This window comes from Haliotis cracherodii, unplaced genomic scaffold (assembly GCF_022045235.1).
Source record: "Haliotis cracherodii isolate W230 unplaced genomic scaffold, xgHalCrac1.p SCAF_23, whole genome shotgun sequence".
In the NCBI taxonomy this organism is placed as follows: Eukaryota; Metazoa; Mollusca; class Gastropoda; order Lepetellida; family Haliotidae; genus Haliotis; species Haliotis cracherodii.
Genome location: NW_027266279.1, coordinates 5,230,093 through 5,250,606, shown reverse-complemented (window position 1 = coordinate 5,250,606; position 20,514 = coordinate 5,230,093). Strand labels below are relative to the sequence as shown.

Genomic DNA, 20,514 nt, shown 5'->3' with positions numbered 1-20,514 from the left:
GGGTATTGATGTCATTTCATTGGATGATTCAATATACCCAGCATGCGATCCAGCAGTGAAAGAACCCAGGGATTCCAGGTTAGGTCGCAGATACACAGCATGACTTTGATGATCATGCAGGAAGATGTACATGATAAAGAATGGAAAATGACAAAAGTCAAGGTGATATTACATAATGTAATTTTATTTCCAAACAAAAGCTGGGGGAAAAAGTACCAGTAAATAATCAAATATCATGCTTCATCCAGTGCTCGTATTGAGATTAAGTATGTTGATTTCCTGTTTCATTCGTATATAAGACCCTGTAAGCTAACACATTGTCATCCAGAGTGTTTATTCTAAAAGTGAATAGACGTAAGCTCCAAGATGCAAATATTTAAAGTTGCTCTCGTGGTGGCCTTGGGTAAGTACAGAAATTCTAACATCGACATTCTGACTTATCAATTATAAACGTGCCTGAGTGATGTGTTTACTGAAGCTTTCATTATGGGCTACTTCTTTCAACCGTTATGCGGCTAAATGCATAATAAAGCTATGCTTGGAAACTGTCTACCATTTAGAAGTATAAGCATACCCTGTCTGATAATGTAAAACCACTGATACGCTGTTTATCTTTGCAGTGTTCACAGCTCTCTTTGGTTCAGCCTATGGTGGCCACGGCGGTGGTGGCAAAGGAGGCGGTGGCGGCAAAGGAGGCGGCGGCGGCGGCAAGGGAGGCGGTGGCAAAGGAGGCGGTGGTAAAGGCGGCGGTGGCAAAGGAGGAGGCGGGAAAGGAGGCGGTGGTAAAGGCGGCGGTGGCAAAGGAGGAGGCGGCCACGGAGGTGGTGGTAAAGGAGGCGGCGGACATGGAGGTGGTGGCAAAGGAGGAGGCGGACATGGAGGAGGTGGCAAAGGAGGTGGACACCACGGTTAAAGACAACTATGTCTCCATATTCCTACCAATTGCTGGACATTTGACAGCATTATTGCAACTGTAGCCTTGGTTTCTGCACCACCCTGTACAATGTCAACTTTCAGATACTGTAGAAAATAAAACGATGAGAAATAAGCCTTCCCTTTCTTGAATTTATTTTGACAGGCTGATTATTGCTGGATACACAACACACATGCTCTTAATTTCTAATCTTAGAGACCAACAGCCACATGTACTGAGAACCCATGTTTGATACAAGGGCACAATGGATGAAAGAAGGTCGTTTTTATTGAAAAACATTGCTCACCATCTTTCTGAAACTATTTTCAGCACCTCATACAATTGGTATCCTCACCAAAAGTAGGCATCAATGCAAAGCTGATGTTATTGGGATTGTTTATCGAAAGTAAAAACAAAATCAACATCTGTATTGTGCGAATATGCTTTGCATAATGTATCAGTGGTCTGGTTCCGAGTAAACATGTCTTTATTTTAGCACCTGTTGCACCTTAAAGGACACGTTCATATACACAGATAATGTGTCAGTTGTATTGATAAACGTACACGTGTTTCCAATGCGACTGAAAAATAGGTAGTCTATATATAATCTCAATTGTCTGCCTCCTGCCTCAAAGTAGTTTTAGAAAAATCACCCGTAAGAAGCTGTAAAAACCTCTGAATCACGGCTGACAAAGCCTTCGAAGCAAGGGTGAGAACAACAAATATATGTGTAGGCATGAACTGTCGTTATTTTCTCGGTTTAAAACTCATAGCTGAAACACACACAGCTTCCAGCTACAATCAAGAGCTCTAACATCTCTTCTTCTATTCAGTGCAATTTTCAGAATCCAAAGTGGCTGTATTATACACAGAATTATGATATCACAAATAGTGCCACATATGCTGACACACACCGAATATAGTCAAAAGTCAAGACAAAAGGTTTTGTATGTATTACCTCAAATACACCTCTGGTGACATGCTAGTTTAAGTTCATCAAAATATTGCTGATCTAGTGCATGCATCATACCATCGGTTGCATGGGTTTTCTGCATTTATTCAAATATACCACACCGTCTGTATGTATTACCTTCAATAAAACTCTGGTGAAATGCTAATTTAAGTCCATCAAAATAGTGCAAATACGAGTAGCATACCATCGGTTCCATGACTTTTATGCATTTATTCAAATCTACCATGCCGTCTGTAATCTTTGTTCCATATACAATCCACTATATGTGTAACTTGTCACAACACCAACAAAATGTCTACTCCAAGTAACCAGCGTCAGCACATCTCCGAAATATGGCACTGCCATTAATGCATTGTCGCTTCCTTTTATGAGTCTTCTGTTCATTCACTTTTTTCTATATGGGTATTGATGTCATTTCATTGGATGATTCAATATACCCAGCATGCGATCCAGCAGTGAAAGAACCCAGGGATTCCAGGTTAGGTCGCAGATACACAGCATGACTTTGATGATCATGCAGGAAGATGTACATGATAAAGAATGGAAAATGACAAAAGTCAAGGTGATATTACATAATGTAATTTTATTTCAAAACAAAAGCTGGGGGAAAAAGTACCAGTAAATAATCAAATATCATGCTTCATCCAGTGCTCGTATTGAGATTAAGTATGTTGATTTCCTGTTTCATTCGTATATAAGACCCTGTAAGCTAACACATTGTCATCCAGAGTGTTTATTCTAAAAGTGAATAGACGTAAGCTCCAAGATGCAAATATTTAAAGTTGCTCTCGTGGTGGCCTTGGGTAAGTACAGAAATTCTAACATCGACATTCTGACTTATCAATTATAAACGTGCCTGAGTGATGTGTTTACTGAAGCTTTCATTATGGGCTACTTCTTTCAACCGTTATGCGGCTAAATGCATAATAAAGCTATGCTTGGAAACTGTCTACCATTTAGAAGTATAAGCATACCCTGTCTGATAATGTAAAACCACTGATACGCTGTTTATCTTTGCAGTGTTCACAGCTCTCTTTGGTTCAGCCTATGGTGGCCACGGCGGTGGTGGCAAAGGAGGCGGTGGCGGCAAAGGAGGCGGCGGCGGCGGCAAGGGAGGCGGTGGCAAAGGAGGCGGTGGTAAAGGCGGCGGTGGCAAAGGAGGAGGCGGGAAAGGAGGCGGTGGTAAAGGCGGCGGTGGCAAAGGAGGAGGCGGCCACGGAGGTGGTGGTAAAGGAGGCGGCGGACATGGAGGTGGTGGCAAAGGAGGAGGCGGACATGGAGGAGGTGGCAAAGGAGGTGGACACCACGGTTAAAGACAACTATGTCTCCATATTCCTACCAATTGCTGGACATTTGACAGCATTATTGCAACTGTAGCCTTGGTTTCTGCACCACCCTGTACAATGTCAACTTTCAGATACTGTAGAAAATAAAACGATGAGAAATAAGCCTTCCCTTTCTTGAATTTATTTTGACAGGCTGATTATTGCTGGATACACAACACACATGCTCTTAATTTCTAATCTTAGAGACCAACAGCCACATGTACTGAGAACCCATGTTTGATACAAGGGCACAATGGATGAAAGAAGGTCGTTTTTATTGAAAAACATTGCTCACCATCTTTCTGAAACTATTTTCAGCACCTCATACAATTGGTATCCTCACCAAAAGTAGGCATCAATGCAAAGCTGATGTTATTGGGATTGTTTATCGAAAGTAAAAACAAAATCAACATCTGTATTGTGCGAATATGCTTTGCATAATGTATCAGTGGTCTGGTTCCGAGTAAACATGTCTTTATTTTAGCACCTGTTGCACCTTAAAGGACACGTTCATATACACAGATAATGTGTCAATTGTATTGATAAACGTACACGTGTTTCCAATGCGACTGAAAAATAGGTAGTCTATATATAATCTCAATTGTCTGCCTCCTGCCTCAAAGTAGTTTTAGAAAAATCACCCGTAAGAAGCTGTAAAAACCTCTGAATCACGGCTGACAAAGCCTTCGAAGCAAGGGTGAGAACAACAAATATATGTGTAGGCATGAACTGTCGTTATTTTCTCGGTTTAAAACTCATAGCTGAAACACACACAGCTTCCAGCTACAATCAGGAGCTCTAACATCTCTTCTTCTATTCAGTGCAATTTTCAGAATCCAAAGTGGCTGTATTATACACAGAATTATGATATCACAAATAGTGCCGCATATGCTGACACACACCGAATATAGTCAAAAGTCAAGACAAAAGGTTTTGTATGTATTACCTCAAATACACCTCTGGTGACATGCTAGTTTAAGTTCATCAAAATATTGCTGATCTAGTGCATGCATCATACCATCGGTTGCATGGGTTTTCTGCATTTATTCAAATATACCACACCGTCTGTATGTATTACCTTCAATAAAACTCTGGTGAAATGCTAATTTAAGTCCATCAAAATAGTGCAAATACTAGTAGCATACCATCGGTTCCATGACTTTTATGCATTTATTCAAATCTACCATGCCGTCTGTAATCTTTGTTCCATATACAATCCACTATATGTGTAACTTGTCACAACACCAACAAAATGTCTACTCCAAGTAACCAGCGTCAGCACATCTCCGAAATATGGCACTGCCATTAATGCATTGTCGCTTCCTTTTATGAGTCTTCTGTTCATTCACTTTTTTCTATATGGGTATTGATGTCATTTCATTGGATGATTCAATATACCCAGCATGCGATCCAGCAGTGAAAGAACCCAGGGATTCCAGGTTAGGTCGCAGATACACAGCATGACTTTGATGATCATGCAGGAAGATGTACATGATAAAGAATGGAAAATGACAAAAGTCAAGGTGATATTACATAATGTAATTTTATTTCCAAACAAAAGCTGGGGGAAAAAGTACCAGTAAATAATCAAATATCATGCTTCATCCAGTGCTCGTATTGAGATTAAGTATGTTGATTTCCTGTTTCATTCGTATATAAGACCCTGTAAGCTAACACATTGTCATCCAGAGTGTTTATTCTAAAAGTGAATAGACGTAAGCTCCAAGATGCAAATATTTAAAGTTGCTCTCGTGGTGGCCTTGGGTAAGTACAGAAATTCTAACATCGACATTCTGACTTATCAATTATAAACGTGCCTGAGTGATGTGTTTACTGAAGCTTTCATTATGGGCTACTTCTTTCAACCGTTATGCGGCTAAATGCATAATAAAGCTATGCTTGGAAACTGTCTACCATTTAGAAGTATAAGCATACCCTGTCTGATAATGTAAAACCACTGATACGCTGTTTATCTTTGCAGTGTTCACAGCTCTCTTTGGTTCAGCCTATGGTGGCCACGGCGGTGGTGGCAAAGGAGGCGGTGGCGGCAAAGGAGGCGGCGGCGGCAAGGGAGGCGGTGGCAAAGGAGGCGGTGGTAAAGGCGGCGGTGGCAAAGGAGGAGGCGGGAAAGGAGGCGGTGGTAAAGGCGGCGGTGGCAAAGGAGGAGGCGGCCACGGAGGTGGTGGTAAAGGAGGCGGCGGACATGGAGGTGGTGGCAAAGGAGGAGGCGGACATGGAGGAGGTGGCAAAGGAGGTGGACACCACGGTTAAAGACAACTATGTCTCCATATTCCTACCAATTGCTGGACATTTGACAGCATTATTGCAACTGTAGCCTTGGTTTCTGCACCACCCTGTACAATGTCAACTTTCAGATACTGTAGAAAATAAAACGATGAGAAATAAGCCTTCCCTTTCTTGAATTTATTTTGACAGGCTGATTATTGCTGGATACACAACACACATGCTGTTAATTTCTAATCTTAGAGACCAACAGCCACATGTACTGAGAACCCATGTTTGATACAAGGGCACAATGGATGAAAGAAGGTCGTTTTTATTGAAAAACATTGCTCACCATCTTTCTGAAACTATTTTCAGCACCTCATACAATTGGTATCCTCACCAAAAGTAGGCATCAATGCAAAGCTGATGTTATTGGGATTGTTTATCGAAAGTAAAAACAAAATCAACATCTGTATTGTGCGAATATGCTTTGCATAATGTATCAGTGGTCTGGTTCCGAGTAAACATGTCTTTATTTTAGCACCTGTTGCACCTTAAAGGACACGTTCATATACACAGATAATGTGTCAGTTGTATTGATAAACGAACACGTGTTTCCAATGCGACTGAAAAATAGGTAGTCTATATATAATCTCAATTGTCTGCCTCCTGCCTCAAAGTAGTTTTAGAAAAATCACCCGTAAGAAGCTGTAAAAACCTCTGAATCACGGCTGACAATGCCTTCGAAGCAAGGGTGAGAACAACAAATATATGTGTAGGCATGAACTGTCGTTATTTTCTCGGTTTAAAACTCATAGCTGAAACACACACAGCTTCCAGCTACAATCAGGAGCTCTAACATCTCTTCTTCTATTAAGTGCAATTTTCAGAATCCAAAGTGGCTGTATTATACACAGAATTATGATATCACAAATAGTGCCGCATATGCTGACACACACCGAATATAGTCAAAAGTCAAGACAAAAGGTTTTGTATGTATTACCTCAAATACACCTCTGGTGACATGCTAGTTTAAGTTCATCAAAATATTGCTGATCTAGTGCATGCATCATACCATCGGTTGCATGGGTTTTCTGCATTTATTCAAATATACCACACCGTCTGTATGTATTACCTTCAATAAAACTCTGGTGAAATGCTAATTTAAGTCCATCAAAATAGTGCAAATACGAGTAGCATACCATCGGTTCCATGACTTTTATGCATTTATTCAAATCTACCATGCCGTCTGCAATCTTTGTTCCATATACAATCCACTATATGTGTAACTTGTCACAACACCAACAAAATGTCTACTCCAAGTAACCAGCGTCAGCACATCTCCGAAATATGGCACTGCCATTAATGCATTGTCGCTTCCTTTTATGAGTCTTCTGTTCATTCACTTTTTTCTATATGGGTATTGATGTCATTTCATTGGATGATTCAATATACCCAGCATGCGATCCAGCAGTGAAAGAACCCAGGGATTCCAGGTTAGGTCGCAGATACACAGCATGACTTTGATGATCATGCAGGAAGATGTACATGATAAAGAATGGAAAATGACAAAAGTCAAGGTGATATTACATAATGTAATTTTATTTCCAAACAAAAGCTGGGGGAAAAAGTACCAGTAAATAATCAAATATCATGCTTCATCCAGTGCTCGTATTGAGATTAAGTATGTTGATTTCCTGTTTCATTCGTATATAAGACCCTGTAAGCTAACACATTGTCATCCAGAGTGTTTATTCTAAAAGTGAATAGACGTAAGCTCCAAGATGCAAATATTTAAAGTTGCTCTCGTGGTGGCCTTGGGTAAGTACAGAAATTCTAACATCGACATTCTGACTTATCAATTATAAACGTGCCTGAGTGATGTGTTTACTGAAGCTTTCATTATGGGCTACTTCTTTCAACCGTTATGCGGCTAAATGCATAATAAAGCTATGCTTGGAAACTGTCTACCATTTAGAAGTATAAGCATACCCTGTCTGATAATGTAAAACCACTGATACGCTGTTTATCTTTGCAGTGTTCACAGCTCTCTTTGGTTCAGCCTATGGTGGCCACGGCGGTGGTGGCAAAGGAGGCGGTGGCGGCAAAGGAGGCGGCGGCGGCAAGGGAGGCGGTGGCAAAGGAGGCGGTGGTAAAGGCGGCGGTGGCAAAGGAGGAGGCGGGAAAGGAGGCGGTGGTAAAGGCGGCGGTGGCAAAGGAGGAGGCGGCCACGGAGGTGGTGGTAAAGGAGGCGGCGGACATGGAGGTGGTGGCAAAGGAGGAGGCGGACATGGAGGAGGTGGCAAAGGAGGTGGACACCACGGTTAAAGACAACTATGTCTCCATATTCCTACCAATTGCTGGACATTTGACAGCATTATTGCAACTGTAGCCTTGGTTTCTGCACCACCCTGTACAATGTCAACTTTCAGATACTGTAGAAAATAAAACGATGAGAAATAAGCCTTCCCTTTCTTGAATTTATTTTGACAGGCTGATTATTGCTGGATACACAACACACATGCTCTTAATTTCTAATCTTAGAGACCAACAGCCACATGTACTGAGAACCCATGTTTGATACAAGGGCACAATGGATGAAAGAAGGTCGTTTTTATTGAAAAACATTGCTCACCATCTTTCTGAAACTATTTTCAGCACCTCATACAATTGGTATCCTCACCAAAAGTAGGCATCAATGCAAAGCTGATGTTATTGGGATTGTTTATCGAAAGTAAAAACAAAATCAACATCTGTATTGTGCGAATATGCTTTGCATAATGTATCAGTGGTCTGGTTCCGAGTAAACATGTCTTTATTTTAGCACCTGTTGCACCTTAAAGGACACGTTCATATACACAGATAATGTGTCAGTTGTATTGATAAACGAACACGTGTTTCCAATGCGACTGAAAAATAGGTAGTCTATATATAATCTCAATTGTCTGCCTCCTGCCTCAAAGTAGTTTTAGAAAAATCACCCGTAAGAAGCTGTAAAAACCTCTGAAACACGGCTGACAATGCCTTCGAAGCAAGGGTGAGAACAACAAATATATGTGTAGGCATGAACTGTCGTTATTTTCTCGGTTTAAAACTCATAGCTGAAACACACACAGCTTCCAGCTACAATCAGGAGCTCTAACATCTCTTCTTCTATTCAGTGCAATTTTCAGAATCCAAAGTGGCTGTATTATACACAGAATTATGATATCACAAATAGTGCCACATATGCTGACACACACCGAATATAGTCAAAAGTCAAGACAAAAGGTTTTGTATGTATTACCTCAAATACACCTCTGGTGACATGCTAGTTTAAGTTCATCAAAATATTACTGATCTAGTGCATGCATCATACCATCGGTTGCATGGGTTTTCTGCATTTATTCAAATATACCACACCGTCTGTATGTATTACCTTCAATAAAACTCTGGTGAAATGCTAATTTAAGTCCATCAAAATAGTGCAAATACTAGTAGCATACCATCGGTTCCATGACTTTTATGCATTTATTCAAATCTACCATGCCGTCTGTAATCTTTGTTCCATATACAATCCACTATATGTGTAACTTGACACAACACCAACAAAATGTCTACTCCAAGTAACCAGCGTCAGCACATCTCCGAAATATGGCACTGCCACTAATGCATTGTCGCTTCCTTTTATGAGTCTTCTGTTCATTCACTTTTTTCTATATGGGTATTGATGTCATTTCATTGGATGATTCAATATACCCAGCATGCGATCCAGCAGTGAAAGAACCCAGGGATTCCAGGTTAGGTCGCAGATACACAGCATGACTTTGATGATCATGCAGGAAGATGTACATGATAAAGAATGGAAAATGACAAAAGTCAAGGTGATATTACATAATGTAATTTTATTTCAAAACAAAAGCTGGGGAAAAAAGTACCAGTAAATAATCAAATATCATGCTTCATCCAGTGCTAGTATTGAGATTAAGTATGTTGATTTCCTGTTTCATTCGTATATAAGACCCTGTAGGCTGTCACATTGTCATCCAGAGTGTTTATTCTAAAAGTGAATAGACGTAAGCTCCAAGATGCAAATATTTAAAGTTGCTCTCGTGGTGGCCTTGGGTAAGTACAGAAATTCTAACATCGACATTCTGACTTATCAATTATAAACGTGCCTGAGTGATGTGTTTACTGAAGCTTTCATTATGGGCTACTTCTTTCAACTGTTATGCGGCTAAATGCATATTAATAAAGCTATGCTTGGAAACTGTCTACCATTTAGAAGTATAAGCATACCCTGTCTGATAATGTAAAACCACTGATACGCTGTTTATCTTTGCAGTGTTCACAGCTCTCTTTGGTTCAGCCTATGGTGGCCACGGCGGTGGTGGCAAAGGAGGCGGTGGCGGCAAAGGAGGCGGCGGCGGCAAGGGAGGCGGTGGCAAAGGAGGCGGTGGTAAAGGCGGCGGTGGCAAAGGAGGAGGCGGGAAAGGAGGCGGTGGTAAAGGCGGCGGTGGCAAAGGAGGAGGCGGCCACGGAGGTGGTGGTAAAGGAGGCGGCGGACATGGAGGTGGTGGCAAAGGAGGAGGCGGACATGGAGGAGGTGGCAAAGGAGGTGGACACCACGGTTAAAGACAACTATGTCTCCATATTCCTACCAATTGCTGGACATTTGACAGCATTATTGCAACTGTAGCCTTGGTTTCTGCACCACCCTGTACAATGTCAACTTTCAGATACTGTAGAAAATAAAACGATGAGAAATAAGCCTTCCCTTTCTTGAATTTATTTTGACAGGCTGATTATTGCTGGATACACAACACACATGCTGTTAATTTCTAATCTTAGAGACCAACAGCCACATGTACTGAGAACCCATGTTTGATACAAGGGCACAATGGATGAAAGAAGGTCGTTTTTATTGAAAAACATTGCTCACCATCTTTCTGAAACTATTTTCAGCACCTCATACAATTGGTATCCTCACCAAAAGTAGGCATCAATGCAAAGCTGATGTTATTGGGATTGTTTATCGAAAGTAAAAACAAAATCAACATCTGTATTGTGCGAATATGCTTTGCATAATGTATCAGTGGTCTGGTTCCGAGTAAACATGTCTTTATTTTAGCACCTGTTGCACCTTAAAGGACACGTTCATATACACAGATAATGTGTCAGTTGTATTGATAAACGAACACGTGTTTCCAATGCGACTGAAAAATAGGTAGTCTATATATAATCTCAATTGTCTGCCTCCTGCCTCAAAGTAGTTTTAGAAAAATCACCCGTAAGAAGCTGTAAAAACCTCTGAATCACGGCTGACAATGCCTTCGAAGCAAGGGTGAGAACAACAAATATATGTGTAGGCATGAACTGTCGTTATTTTCTCGGTTTAAAACTCATAGCTGAAACACACACAGCTTCCAGCTACAATCAGGAGCTCTAACATCTCTTCTTCTATTAAGTGCAATTTTCAGAATCCAAAGTGGCTGTATTATACACAGAATTATGATATCACAAATAGTGCCGCATATGCTGACACACACCGAATATAGTCAAAAGTCAAGACAAAAGGTTTTGTATGTATTACCTCAAATACACCTCTGGTGACATGCTAGTTTAAGTTCATCAAAATATTACTGATCTAGTGCATGCATCATACCATCGGTTGCATGGGTTTTCTGCATTTATTCAAATATACCACACCGTCTGTATGTATTACCTTCAATAAAACTCTGGTGAAATGCTAATTTAAGTCCATCAAAATAGTGCAAATACGAGTAGCATACCATCGGTTCCATGACTTTTATGCATTTATTCAAATCTACCATGCCGTCTGCAATCTTTGTTCCATATACAATCCACTATATGTGTAACTTGTCACAACACCAACAAAATGTCTACTCCAAGTAACCAGCGTCAGCACATCTCCGAAATATGGCACTGCCATTAATGCATTGTCGCTTCCTTTTATGAGTCTTCTGTTCATTCACTTTTTTCTATATGGGTATTGATGTCATTTCATTGGATGATTCAATATACCCAGCATGCGATCCAGCAGTGAAAGAACCCAGGGATTCCAGGTTAGGTCGCAGATACACAGCATGACTTTGATGATCATGCAGGAAGATGTACATGATAAAGAATGGAAAATGACAAAAGTCAAGGTGATATTACATAATGTAATTTTATTTCAAAACAAAAGCTGGGGAAAAAAGTACCAGTAAATAATCAAATATCATGCTTCATCCAGTGCTAGTATTGAGATTAAGTATGTTGATTTCCTGTTTCATTCGTATATAAGACCCTGTAAGCTGTCACATTGTCATCCAGAGTGTTTATTCTAAAAGTGAATAGACGTAAGCTCCAAGATGCAAATATTTAAAGTTGCTCTCGTGGTGGCCTTGGGTAAGTACAGAAATTCTAACATCGACATTCTGACTTATCAATTATAAACGTGCCTGAGTGATGTGTTTACTGAAGCTTTCATTATGGGCTACTTCTTTCAACTGTTATGCGGCTAAATGCATATTAATAAAGCTATGCTTGGAAACTGTCTACCATTTAGAAGTATAAGCATACCCTGTCTGATAATGTAAAACCACTGATACGCTGTTTATCTTTGCAGTGTTCACAGCTCTCTTTGGTTCAGCCTATGGTGGCCACGGCGGTGGTGGCAAAGGAGGCGGTGGCGGCAAAGGAGGCGGCGGCGGCAAGGGAGGCGGTGGCAAAGGAGGCGGTGGTAAAGGCGGCGGTGGCAAAGGAGGAGGCGGGAAAGGAGGCGGTGGTAAAGGCGGCGGTGGCAAAGGAGGAGGCGGCCACGGAGGTGGTGGTAAAGGAGGCGGCGGACATGGAGGTGGTGGCAAAGGAGGAGGCGGACATGGAGGAGGTGGCAAAGGAGGTGGACACCACGGTTAAAGACAACTATGTCTCCATATTCCTACCAATTGCTGGACATTTGACAGCATTATTGCAACTGTAGCCTTGGTTTCTGCACCACCCTGTACAATGTCAACTTTCAGATACTGTAGAAAATAAAACGATGAGAAATAAGCCTTCCCTTTCTTGAATTTATTTTGACAGGCTGATTATTGCTGGATACACAACACACATGCTGTTAATTTCTAATCTTAGAGACCAACAGCCACATGTACTGAGAACCCATGTTTGATACAAGGGCACAATGGATGAAAGAAGGTCGTTTTTATTGAAAAACATTGCTCACCATCTTTCTGAAACTATTTTCAGCACCTCATACAATTGGTATCCTCACCAAAAGTAGGCATCAATGCAAAGCTGATGTTATTGGGATTGTTTATCGAAAGTAAAAACAAAATCAACATCTGTATTGTGCGAATATGCTTTGCATAATGTATCAGTGGTCTGGTTCCGAGTAAACATGTCTTTATTTTAGCACCTGTTGCACCTTAAAGGACACGTTCATATACACAGATAATGTGTCAATTGTATTGATAAACGTACACGTGTTTCCAATGCGACTGAAAAATAGGTAGTCTATATATAATCTCAATTGTCTGCCTCCTGCCTCAAAGTAGTTTTAGAAAAATCACCCGTAAGAAGCTGTAAAAACCTCTGAATCACGGCTGACAAAGCCTTCGAAGCAAGGGTGAGAACAACAAATATATGTGTAGGCATGAACTGTCGTTATTTTCTCGGTTTAAAACTCATAGCTGAAACACACACAGCTTCCAGCTACAATCAGGAGCTCTAACATCTCTTCTTCTATTCAGTGCAATTTTCAGAATCCAAAGTGGCTGTATTATACACAGAATTATGATATCACAAATAGTGCCACATATGCCGACACACACCGAATATAGTCAAAAGTCAAGACAAAAGGTTTTGTATGTATTACCTCAAATACACCTCTGGTGACATGCTAGTTTAAGTTCATCAAAATATTACTGATCTAGTGCATGCATCATACCATCGGTTGCATGGGTTTTCTGCATTTATTCAAATATACCACACCGTCTGTATGTATTACCTTCAATAAAACTCTGGTGAAATGCTAATTTAAGTCCATCAAAATAGTGCAAATACTAGTAGCATACCATCGGTTCCATGACTTTTATGCATTTATTCAAATCTACCATGCCGTCTGTAATCTTTGTTCCATATACAATCCACTATATGTGTAACTTGACACAACACCAACAAAATGTCTACTCCAAGTAACCAGCGTCAGCACATCTCCGAAATATGGCACTGCCACTAATGCATTGTCGCTTCCTTTTATGAGTCTTCTGTTCATTCACTTTTTTCTATATGGGTATTGATGTCATTTCATTGGATGATTCAATATACCCAGCATGCGATCCAGCAGTGAAAGAACCCAGGGATTCCAGGTTAGGTCGCAGATACACAGCATGACTTTGATGATCATGCAGGAAGATGTACATGATAAAGAATGGAAAATGACAAAAGTCAAGGTGATATTACATAATGTAATTTTATTTCAAAACAAAAGCTGGGGGAAAAAGTACCAGTAAATAATCAAATATCATGCTTCATCCAGTGCTCGTATTGAGATTAAGTATGTTGATTTCCTGTTTCATTCGTATATAAGACCCTGTAAGCTGTCACATTGTCATCCAGAGTGTTTATTCTAAAAGTGAATAGACGTAAGCTCCAAGATGCAAATATTTAAAGTTGCTCTCGTGGTGGCCTTGGGTAAGTACAGAAATTCTAACATCGACATTCTGACTTATCAATTATAAACGTGCCTGAGTGATGTGTTTACTGAAGCTTTCATTATGGGCTACTTCTTTCAACTGTTATGCGGCTAAATGCATAATAAAGCTATGCTTGGAAACTGTCTACCATTTAGAAGTATAAGCATACCCTGTCTGATAATGTAAAACCACTGATACGCTGTTTATCTTTGCAGTGTTCACAGCTCTCTTTGGTTCAGCCTATGGTGGCCACGGCGGTGGTGGCAAAGGAGGCGGTGGCGGCAAAGGAGGCGGCGGCGGCAAGGGAGGCGGTGGCAAAGGAGGCGGTGGTAAAGGCGGCGGTGGCAAAGGAGGAGGCGGGAAAGGAGGCGGTGGTAAAGGCGGCGGTGGCAAAGGAGGAGGCGGCCACGGAGGTGGTGGTAAAGGAGGAGGCGGACATGGAGGTGGTGGCAAAGGAGGAGGCGGACATGGAGGAGGTGGCAAAGGAGGTGGACACCACGGTTAAAGACAACTATGTCTCCATATTCCTACCAATTGCTGGACATTTGACAGCATTATTGCAACTGTAGCCTTGGTTTCTGCACCACCCTGTACAATGTCAACTTTCAGATACTGTAGAAAATAAAACGATGAGAAATAAGCCTTCCCTTTCTTGAATTTATTTTGACAGGCTGATTATTGCTGGATACACAACACACATGCTCTTAATTTCTAATCTTAGAGACCAACAGCCACATGTACTGAGAACCCATGTTTGATACAAGGGCACAATGGATGAAAGAAGGTCGTTTTTATTGAAAAACATTGCTCACCATCTTTCTGAAACTATTTTCAGCACCTCATACAATTGGTATCCTCACCAAAAGTAGGCATCAATGCAAAGCTGATGTTATTGGGATTGTTTATCGAAAGTAAAAACAAAATCAACATCTGTATTGTGCGAATATGCTTTGCATAATGTATCAGTGGTCTGGTTCCGAGTAAACATGTCTTTATTTTAGCACCTGTTGCACCTTAAAGGACACGTTCATATACACAGATAATGTGTCAATTGTATTGATAAACGTACACGTGTTTCCAATGCGACTGAAAAATAGGTAGTCTATATATAATCTCAATTGTCTGCCTCCTGCCTCAAAGTAGTTTTAGAAAAATCACCCGTAAGAAGCTGTAAAAACCTCTGAATCACGGCTGACAAAGCCTTCGAAGCAAGGGTGAGAACAACAAATATATGTGTAGGCATGAACTGTCGTTATTTTCTCGGTTTAAAACTCATAGCTGAAACACACACAGCTTCCAGCTACAATCAGGAGCTCTAACATCTCTTCTTCTATTCAGTGCAATTTTCAGAATCCAAAGTGGCTGTATTATACACAGAATTATGATATCACAAATAGTGCCACATATGCCGACACACACCGAATATAGTCAAAAGTCAAGACAAAAGGTTTTGTATGTATTACCTCAAATACACCTCTGGTGACATGCTAGTTTAAGTTCATCAAAATATTACTGATCTAGTGCATGCATCATACCATCGGTTGCATGGGTTTTCTGCATTTATTCAAATATACCACACCGTCTGTATGTATTACCTTCAATAAAACTCTGGTGAAATGCTAATTTAAGTCCATCAAAATAGTGCAAATACTAGTAGCATACCATCGGTTCCATGACTTTTATGCATTTATTCAAATCTACCATGCCGTCTGTAATCTTTGTTCCATATACAATCCACTATATGTGTAACTTGACACAACACCAACAAAATGTCTACTCCAAGTAACCAGCGTCAGCACATCTCCGAAATATGGCACTGCCACTAATGCATTGTCGCTTCCTTTTATGAGTCTTCTGTTCATTCACTTTTTTCTATATGGGTATTGATGTCATTTCATTGGATGATTCAATATACCCAGCATGCGATCCAGCAGTGAAAGAACCCAGGGATTCCAGGTTAGGTCGCAGATACACAGCATGACTTTGATGATCATGCAGGAAGATGTACATGATAAAGAATGGAAAATGACAAAAGTCAAGGTGATATTACATAATGTAATTTTATTTCCAAACAAAAGCTGGGGGAAAAAGTACCAGTAAATAATCAAATATCATGCTTCATCCAGTGCTCGTATTGAGATTAAGTATGTTGATTTCCTGTTTCATTCGTATATAAGACCCTGTAAGCTGTCACATTGTCATCCAGAGTGTTTATTCTAAAAGTGAATAGACGTAAGCTCCAAAATGCAAATATTTAAAGTTGCTCTCGTGGTGGCCTTGGGTAAGTACAGAAATTCTAACATCGACATTCTGACTTATCAATTATAAACGTGCCTGAGTGATGTGTTTACTGAAGCTTTCATTATGGGCTACTTCTTTCAACTGTTATGCGGCTAAATGCATAATAAAGCTATGCTTGGAAACTGTCTACCATTTAGAAGTATAAGCATACCCTGTCTGATAATGTAAAACCACTGATACGCTGTTTATCTTTGCAGTGTTCACAGCTCTCTTTGGTTCAGCCTATGGTGGCCACGGCGGTGGTGGCAAAGGAGGCGGTGGCGGCAAAGGAGGCGGCGGCGGCAAGGGAGGCGGTGGCAAAGGAGGCGGTGGTAAAGGCGGCGGTGGCAAAGGAGGAGGCGGGAAAGGAGGCGGTGGTAAAGGCGGCGGTGGCAAAGGAGGAGGCGGCCACGGAGGTGGTGGTAAAGGAGGAGGCGGACATGGAGGTGGTGGCAAAGGAGGAGGCGGACATGGAGGAGGTGGCAAAGGAGGTGGACACCACGGTTAAAGACAACTATGTCTCCATATTCCTACCAATTGCTGGACATTTGACAGCATTATTGCAACTGTAGCCTTGGTTTCTGCACCACCCTGTACAATGTCAACTTTCAGATACTGTAGAAAATAAAACGATGAGAAATAAGCCTTCCCTTTCTTGAATTTATTTTGACAGGCTGATTATTGCTGGATACACAACACACATGCTGTTAATTTCTAATCTTAGAGACCAACAGCCACATGTACTGAGAACCCATGTTTGATACAAGGGCACAATGGATGAAAGAAGGTCGTTTTTATTGAAAAACATTGCTCACCATCTTTCTGAAACTATTTTCAGCACCTCATACAATTGGTATCCTCACCAAAAGTAGGCATCAATGCAAAGCTGATGTTATTGGGATTGTTTATCGAAAGTAAAAACAAAATCAACATCTGTATTGTGCGAATATGCTTTGCATAATGTATCAGTGGTCTGGTTCCGAGTAAACATGTCTTTATTTTAGCACCTGTTGCACCTTAAAGGACACGTTCATATACACAGATAATGTGTCAGTTGTATTGATAAACGAACACGTGTTTCCAATGCGACTGAAAAATAGGTAGTCTATATATAATCTCAATTGTCTGCCTCCTGCCTCAAAGTAGTTTTAGAAAAATCACCCGTAAGAAGCTGTAAAAACCTCTGAATCACGGCTGACAATGCCTTCGAAGCAAGGGTGAGAACAACAAATATATGTGTAGGCATGAACTGTCGTTATTTTCTCGGTTTAAAACTCATAGCTGAAACACACACAGCTTCCAGCTACAATCAGGAGCTCTAACATCTCTTCTTCTATTCAGTGCAATTTTCAGAATCCAAAGTGGCTGTATTATACACAGAATTATGATATCACAAATAGTGCCACATATGCTGACACACACCGAATATAGTCAAAAGTCAAGACAAAAGGTTTTGTATGTATTACCTCAAATACACCTCTGGTGACATGCTAGTTTAAGTTCATCAAAATATTACTGATCTAGTGCATGCATCATACCATCGGTTGCATGGGTTTTCTGCATTTATTCAAATATACCACACCGTCTGTATGTATTACCTTCAATAAAACTCTGGTGAAATGCTAATTTAAGTCCATCAAAATAGTGCAAATACTAGTAGCATACCATCGGTTCCATGACTTTTATGCATTTATTCAAATCTACCATGCCGTCTGTAATCTTTGTTCCATATACAATCCACTATATGTGTAACTTGACACAACACCAACAAAATGTCTACTCCAAGTAACCAGCGTCAGCACATCTCCGAAATATGGCACTGCCACTAATGCATTGTCGCTTCCTTTTATGAGTCTTCTGTTCATTCACTTTTTTCTATATGGGTATTGATGTCATTTCATTGGATGATTCAATATACCCAGCATGCGATCCAGCAGTGAAAGAACCCAGGGATTCCAGGTTAGGTCGCAGATACACAGCATGACTTTGATGATCATGCAGGAAGATGTACATGATAAAGAATGGAAAATGACAAAAGTCAAGGTGATATTACATAATGTAATTTTATTTCAAAACAAAAGCTGGGGGAAAAAGTACCAGTAAATAATCAAATATCATGCTTCATCCAGTGCTAGTATTGAGATTAAGTACGTTGATTTCCTGTTTCATTCGTATATAAGACCCTGTAAGCTGTCACATTGTCATCCAGAGTGTTTATTCTAAAAGTGAATAGACGTTAGCTCCAAGATGCAAATATTTAAAGTTGCTCTCGTGGTGGCCTTGGGTAAGTACAGAAATTCTAACATCGACATTCTGACTTATCAATTATAAACGTGCCTGAGTGATGTGTTTACTGAAGCTTTCATTATGGGTTACTTCTTTCAACTGTTATGCGGCTAAATGCATATTAATAAAGCTATGCTTGGAAACTGTCTACCATTTAGAAGTATAAGCATACCCTGTCTGATAATGTAAAACCACTGATACGCTGTTTATCTTTGCAGTGTTCACAGCTCTCTTTGGTTCAGCCTATGGTGGCCACGGCGGTGGTGGCAAAGGAGGCGGTGGCGGCAAAGGAGGCGGCGGCGGCAAGGGAGGCGGTGGCAAAGGAGGCGGTGGTAAAGGCGGCGGTGGCAAAGGAGGAGGCGGGAAAGGAGGCGGTGGTAAAGGCGGCGGTGGCAAAGGAGGAGGCGGCCACGGAGGTGGTGGTAAAGGAGGCGGCGGACATGGAGGTGGTGGCAAAGGAGGAGGCGGACATGGAGGAGGTGGCAAAGGAGGTGGACACCACGGTTAAAGACAACTATGTCTCCATATTCCTACCAATTGCTGGACATTTGACAGCATTATTGCAACTGTAGCCTTGGTTTCTGCACCACCCTGTACAATGTCAACTTTCAGATACTGTAGAAAATAAAACGATGAGAAATAAGCCTTCCCTTTCTTGAATTTATTTTGACAGGCTGATTATTGCTGGATACACAACACACATGCTGTTAATTTCTAATCTTAGAGACCAACAGCCACATGTACTGAGAACCCATGTTTGATACAAGGGCACAATGGATGAAAGAAGGTCGTTTTTATTGAAAAACATTGCTCACCATCTTTCTGAAACTATTTTCAGCACCTCATACAATTGGTATCCTCACCAAAAGTAGGCATCAATGCAAAGCTGATGTTATTGGGATTGTTTATCGAAAGTAAAAACAAAAATCAACATCTGTATTGTGCGAATATGCTTTGCATAATATATCAGTGGTCTGGTTCCGAGTAAACATGTCTTAATTTTAGCACCTGTTGCACCTTAAAGGACACGTTCATATACACAGATAATGTGTCAGTTGTATTGATAAACGTACACGTGTTTCCAATGCGACTGAAAAATAGGTAGTCTATTATATAATCTCAATTGTCTGCCTCCTGCCTCAAATTAGTAGTTTTAGAAAAATCACCCGTAAGAAGCTGTAAAAACCTCTGAATCACGGCTGACAAAGCCTTCGAAGCAAGGGTGAGAACAACAAATATATGTGTAGGCATGAACTGTCGTTATTTTCTCGGTTTAAAACTCATAGCTGAAACACACACAGCTTCCAGCTACAATCAGGAGCTCTAACATCTCTTCTTCTATTCAGTGCAATTTTCAGAATCCAAAGTGGCTGTATTATACACAGAATTATGATATCACAAATAGTGCCACATATGCTGACACACACCGAATATAGTCAAAAGTCAAGACAAAAGGTTTTGTATGTATTACCTCAAATACACCTCTGGTGACATGCTAGTTTAAGTTCATCAAAATATTACTGATCTAGTGCATGCATCATACCATCGGTTGCATGGGTTTTCTGCATTTATTCAAATATACCACACCGTCTGTATGTATTACCTTCAATAAAACTCTGGTGACATGCTAGTTTAAGTTCATCAAAATATTACTGATCTAGTGCATGCATCATACCATCGATTGCATGGGTTTTCTGCATTTATTCAAATATACCACACCGTCTGTATGTATTACCTTCAATAAAACTCTGGTGACGTGCTAGTTTAAGTTCATCAAAATAGTGCTAATACTAGTAGCATACCATCGGTTCCATGATTTTTTATGCATTTTTT

At 40.6% G+C, this 20,514-nt stretch overlaps 1 protein-coding gene across 1 annotated transcript; it reads left to right on the top strand.

Moving 5' to 3' along the window:
* The first annotated feature begins 845 nt into the window (after positions 1-845).
* Positions 846-19,253, top strand: LOC139471955 (uncharacterized abhydrolase domain-containing protein DDB_G0269086-like). Its single transcript, XM_071254466.1, has 9 exons — positions 846-908; positions 2,907-3,020; positions 5,193-5,477; positions 7,476-7,760; positions 9,762-10,046; positions 12,048-12,332; positions 14,331-14,615; positions 16,614-16,898; positions 18,900-19,253. Exons 1-9 carry the CDS (start codon positions 846-848, stop codon positions 19,251-19,253), a joined length of 2,241 nt encoding a protein of 746 aa, XP_071110567.1.
* The last annotated feature ends 1,261 nt before the right edge of the window (positions 19,254-20,514 follow it).

Excerpts from the sequence above, each read along its gene's own strand:
- LOC139471955 (XM_071254466.1), top strand. The coding sequence starts at position 846 with ATGGAGGTGGTGGCAAAGGAGGAGGCGGACATGGAGGAGGTGGCAAAG. Across the intron at positions 10,047-12,047 it reads CAAAGGAGGTGGACACCACG|TGTTCACAGCTCTCTTTGGT; the intron begins GTTAAAGACAAC and ends TTATCTTTGCAG. Across the intron at positions 12,333-14,330 it reads CAAAGGAGGTGGACACCACG|TGTTCACAGCTCTCTTTGGT; the intron begins GTTAAAGACAAC and ends TTATCTTTGCAG.